This window comes from Rhincodon typus, chromosome 1, assembly GCF_021869965.1.
Source record: "Rhincodon typus isolate 14 chromosome 1, sRhiTyp1.1, whole genome shotgun sequence".
Lineage (NCBI taxonomy): Eukaryota > Metazoa > Chordata > Chondrichthyes > Orectolobiformes > Rhincodontidae > Rhincodon > Rhincodon typus.
In genome coordinates this window covers 167,457,695-167,463,300 of record NC_063332.1, presented here as the reverse complement: position 1 = coordinate 167,463,300, position 5,606 = coordinate 167,457,695, and the positions used below count along the sequence as shown (strand labels likewise).

General features: G+C 42.8%; 1 protein-coding gene across 3 annotated transcripts in view; it reads right to left on the bottom strand.

The window, feature by feature from the left end:
• Window positions 1-5,348, bottom strand: part of dkk2 (dickkopf WNT signaling pathway inhibitor 2) — a 52,048-nt gene extending 46,700 nt beyond the window's left edge. The window contains exons 1-2 of one of the 3 annotated variants that reach the window (XM_048598976.1): window positions 5,331-5,348; window positions 3,986-4,255 (exon numbers count right to left, since the gene is read on the bottom strand). In XM_048598976.1, the coding sequence (XP_048454933.1) occupies window positions 3,986-4,183 (198 nt within the window). In that variant the 5' untranslated portion in view covers window positions 4,184-4,255; window positions 5,331-5,348. The other 2 variants (XM_048598965.1, XM_020514623.2) reach the window with 2 other exon arrangements.
• Between the last annotated feature and the right edge of the window lie 258 nt (window positions 5,349-5,606).

Genomic DNA, 5,606 nt, shown 5'->3' with positions numbered 1-5,606 from the left:
GCTGTGTTCCTCCAGCTCCACACTGTGTTATCTCAGACTCCAGCAGTGGCAGTTCTTACTATCTCTCAGATTTGGTGTTGCCTTTGATTTGTGAAGTTCATTCCAACCAACTAAGATTTGTATGTACATTAATACCCTCTGATACATGTTCATGCAACAGTGCTCAATGTAAGTAATCAATCCACTTGCAGACTGAATTTTTGACAGTAATTGTCAGTCCTGGCTCTGGATAGCACTTTTGCCTCTGAGCAAGAAGTTCAGGTTCCAGTCCAGAATCTTGAACATTTATACAGGATATACCTCACAGTACTAAAGGGTTCTGTATTGTCAGAGGTGCCATCTTTCAGATGAGGTGTTAAAACAAGGTTTTCTCTGCCCTTTTAGACAAATGTAAAGATCCTGCAGCATAAACTTAAGGAAGAACATGAGAGACCTCCCTGGTGTTCTTGCCAATTTATGTCTCTCAACTAACAAATAGAAAGATCATTTGGACCTTTATTTAAGGGCTGTTTATGGGTCATCATTGTATGAAAGTTGACTTTTATGTTTCCTGCATTGCAAAAGTGACATTTTAAAAACTACCTCATTATTTGTGAGTGTTTTGGCGCATTTCTAGATTGAGAAGGATGGTTTATAAATACATGTTCTTTCTTTACATATACTTCAGTAAAGAATATGTTGCCTCCATTACTTCAGTGGTTTTCCAATTACCTCCAAAGATATTTGTAAAGTTACTCATTTTTATGTGCCCACATATCGAAACAAGTATACTAGTATCCTAGGCAAGAGTGTTACCAACTGAGTCACAGCTGCCACTGATATTAGAGCTGACACCTAGGGGTAAATTTCATCATTGCTGCTTGGGTGGTAATCTGCTGCTTGCCATGTGTTTAGGGCAGTGATTTTCAAATTCTTACCAGAAGAATGTTGGCAAATTCCCCATGATTCCACTCACCACAAACATTGCTTCACTCCTGACCCACCCCAGTACTAACATCTAAAAGACAGTATTAACTATCTGAAAGAACACAGAAGCACGCTCTCTGTGAACGTTCTAGCGAGTTAGTAAACACAAAATAAAAACCTGCAGAATTCCAGTGATACAACCAAAAGACCTCAAACACCACAGGCATCCCTCAAGAGATCCCAGTTTTTGAAACCTATGACTCAGAAGATCAAGGTTCAACTTGAATTGATAAAACAAAGACAACTGAAGAATGATGAGCTCGATGTTTGTTCGTTAATATCAAATGCTAAAACCATAATAACTAAAAGAATAATTTATTCAACTTTACTTCTAATAATAGTCAATTTATGTTCCTAAGTTTCAGTAAAGTAACAGCAAAGAAAACATGAATCCTCATTATTAAAAGCATTTTCACTACATCAGTCTCACAGGAGGTGCAAAGTTGACATGTTTGTTACAGTTATTAGCTTTTATCATTGAAATGCAATGATATTACTCCCTTGCACACAAAAACACTACACAAACCAAAATAATGGTTCAAAGAATAAAAATGCTCTCACATTGGTAAGACACCTTTCACAATCTCAGGATGTCATAACATGCATGACAGCCAATGATGTATTTTGAAATGTTGTCCCTGTTGCAACGTAGAAAATATGGCAGTCAGTTTGCATACAGCAGCTCATACTTGGTACAATCAGTTGTTGGAAGAAGGATAAATATTGGTCAGATCCACACAGGAGACTCATCTATTGTTTACTGAATGGTGTCACAGAACCTTCACATCCAACTGCGAGAGCAGATTTTTCATCTCATCCGCAAAACAGCACTGAAATGCCAGCCTACGTTAAATGAGCAAATCTCTGCAGTGGGACTTAATCCTCTGATGCAGAGATAAAAGTATCACCAACAGAACCACAACTGAGATCGAGAAATCACCAAAATAAATATTGCCAAAAGAAGAAGCTGCACATACCATGTAACATTATGTGCCATCAGTAGCAGGATTATTCAAGCTGAAGCAACATTGCATGGCATAGAAAACTCTCCAACCTTACAATGTGCACAATTTTTGGATGTTAAACTTTCCCCTTAATCTTAAAGGGGTTTTGTTTTGAATTGCCAATAAACTAGATGTACAAAAAGTCAAATTGCTTGTATTGTACAATATTACAGAGAATTACTTTAAAATTGCTTAGAAACAGAATTTTGATCCAGAGTCAGCATTGGTGTTTATCCTCTACACAATTTCCAATAATCTAAATCTCAGGTGCCTCTTTCTCCACCACTTAACCCTATCTTTTTCTTCTTATCCTACCTGGTATCCATTGTTGACATGGGTTTTGACTGAGATTTCTCCTGCCCTCTCAGTGCTACTTTGGCCAAAGCAACAAGTGGCATTTATATAATCAAGAGTCTTCACTCTCTTAAACAGGGACTCCTTTAAAAGATAAATTGGGGAAATGGGTTAAACCTCATACAACTTCATCACCTTGATGGTCTGGCTTCAGTCATTGATTCTGTGGCATTCTTAATCCTTCCTGGATGACAGTCTTCCCCTGTCTTCCGGCCTCCCTTACATTTACCCGCAACTCATTCTACACATTTTCAACACTGGAAAGGAGATTATATCTTCTTTTTATGACTCCATCCATTCTGACTCATCCCTTCATGATCTTCAGTCTGCCCATCAAATCACTGTTCTTTTCTTCTATGTTCTAAGCCTGCAACCTTTCAACATGTTTGTGTTGGGAGTAAAAATAGACTTTGCAAATTGGGATTAAATGATTCTTGTCTGATATTAATTGTGGACTGACCTTATTCTAGTTATATCCTCAGTTTCTATTCAAGCAACCCCAGAACTGATTTCCCTCAATTTAAAACATAACATATTTAATCTGGTGAAAAGGGTATTATGGCATTCTCTTTACCGGTCACCAGTGCATGGTCAGAAATAAAAGGATTTCGCCATCAATCTAAGTCCCCTCATGCGGAAGAAGCAGGAAGGCAGTTCAATTCCTGGTCCTGGTCAGAGGTAACCTGGTCCCCAAGGCAGTTGCCTTCAGGATGTCTGGCTGCAGACTTTCAACGAAGCTTGCTGGATGCTTCACGCTACAGAATCACAGAATTGTGTCTGCATTGAAGGAGGCCATTTGGCCCATCGTGCGTGCACCAACTCTCCAAATGGCCATCATTACCTAATGCCAATCTCCTGCTTTATCCACCGTACACCTGCACACTATTTCTATCAAAAAAAAACATCCAATGCCTTCTGGAAATGCTGATTTGAACTTGCCTCCAGCACATTTCCAGGCAGTATGTACCCCAACATAACCGCTGGCTGAGTGAAAAAGACTTTCTCACGTCACCCTTGCTTCATTTGCACATTACCTTAAACCTCATACTTCTCCTTCTCACTCCTTCTACAGTCAGGAACAACTTCCCTCTATCTATTCTATCCAGCCGCTCATGATTTTGGAATCTCCTCTCAGCCTTTTTCTGTCCGGGGAGAACAGCCCCAACTTTTGTCCTCATCTCTAAAGTTTCACATTCCTGGAACCATTCTTGTGAATCGCTTCTGCGTTCTCACTGCAATGCGTTCACATCTTTCCCGAAATGTGGGCCAAGAACTGAACACAGCACTTCAACCCAGGTCCAACAGGTGTCTTCTACACGTTCAATACCACCTCTTTGCTCCTGTTACTCAATGCTGCTATTAATGAAGGAGCAAATTACCGCAGATGCTGGAGTCTGCACTGAAAAACAATGTTGGAAATTACAGGCAGCATTAATAAAGGAGCAAATTAAGGCAGATGCTGGAATCTGTATTGAAAAACAACAAAAAAAAGGCTGGAAATCCACTGCAGGTCAGGCAGCATAGGTGATTTCCAGCATTTTTGGTTTTCAGTCCTATTAATAAAGCAGGCAGTCTCTGGGAAACTCCTTTTGCCAATCTCAATGAGTCCCAAAAGGGGAAGGGAGTTGCTGTTTTGCAGATGATCTCAATCTTTCACTCACCTGGTTAGCGATGGGGTTCTTCTTACTGAGCTTGCCGGGCTGCAAGCCGACAGACCGGTTGACCGGGGGGATCTGGTCAGCGGCTTGCTCGCTCGCCGGAGATTTGATGGAGTTGATTTTGGATCTGGCGGTGTGAATGCTCGGGGAGCCCAGGATGAGCAAGGTAGCCCAGAGAAAGAGACAGCCGGCGGGAATCATCCTCCAGCGGACACGCTGGCAGAGACAGAGTTGGGGGGTGGGGGGGTGGTGTTGTTGGAATCAAAGGAGCAACTATACAAATAAAAAGGAAAAAAAAATCACTCAAAGGCTGGGGATAGTCGCTGCTGCTCTCTTCCCCCCTGCTTTAACCCACTGCTTTACGCTATCGGTGTTTCTCTGAACTACATTTGCCTGAAAAGCACTCGCCGTTTCTCAGTCTGTGTCCCCTCCTTCTCCAAGCCCTTCTATTTATACAGACCTCCGTCTGATTCCCACCCGCCCCCCCACCTCCACCCCTAAATCCAGGAGATGACAGAAACAGAGAGAGGGGAGGGGGTGTTCACATCCAGGCGCCTCTCCCTTCCCCACTAACCCCCTCCTCCACATCCCAGTACGAAATAACACCCTCCCTCCCTCTCCAAAGAGCCGCGACCCAACACAGACACACGAGAGAGAGAGAGATTACAATTACTGAGACCTGGGGGAACAGGACATTGCTGGGATCCTCCTGACAATATTGCATTGCACACAGAGAGTTGGATTGGGAGGGGGATCTGGGAGCGGGGGTCTCTGTCCTCTCTGGGACTGATTGTCTCTCCCTGCCCCTTGATCTGATCCCTGGGTACCCTGCAGGAAGGACAGACTCCCTCCCCGGGAGTTGTTTAATTTCATCAATGTTGCAGACACAAACTGGGCTCTGAATGGATTTTACATTCTTTCGTCTTTTTACAGTTCTGTCAAAAGGCTATAGATGCTGCATCCGTAAGTCCCAGTCTATTTATCCCTTTAAAAGCTGTAGACTAACTGTCTGGGGGCAAGGGCTGAGGAGTGATTTTTGGGGGGTGGTTTGTGGGTGGCATTGATCGGGACAAGGGTGAAGAAGGATTTGTGTAATTGACCGATTGTCAGGGATATGGACAAACCCGATGAAATGATGCCCGGATTTGTGGTTCTCTCTCTCTCTTTCTCTCTCACTCTCTCTCTCACACACACACCATTCTCTGCTTAATTCCAATTTCAAACTGCAAGAGAAACAAATCATTTCAAACTTCATTGAACGCGACCCCTCCAGCCCTCGGAAAACAAACAACAAAACATAAAACAAAGCAAAACAAACATGACCAGAATTCAAAGCTATTTTTCAAACTTTATCTGAAGCGTGCATTGGAAGAGCGTGCGAGAGGAGAAGCGAGCTATTCCTCTGCGTTTAGGAAGTGTTTCAGTGAAATGCAGACTTCCCTGTGTAGAACTGACCTTCCCACTGGGGAACAGTTAGAGAGAGAGAGAGACATACAGACGGATAATGGAGCAACGCATTTCCGTCTTCCTCCTGCTTTTGATGCAGGTCACTTGAAACGTTAACTCATGCCCCTCCGTCCACAGGCACGGATGAATCAGCTGGGCATTTAGAGTCATAGAGGTC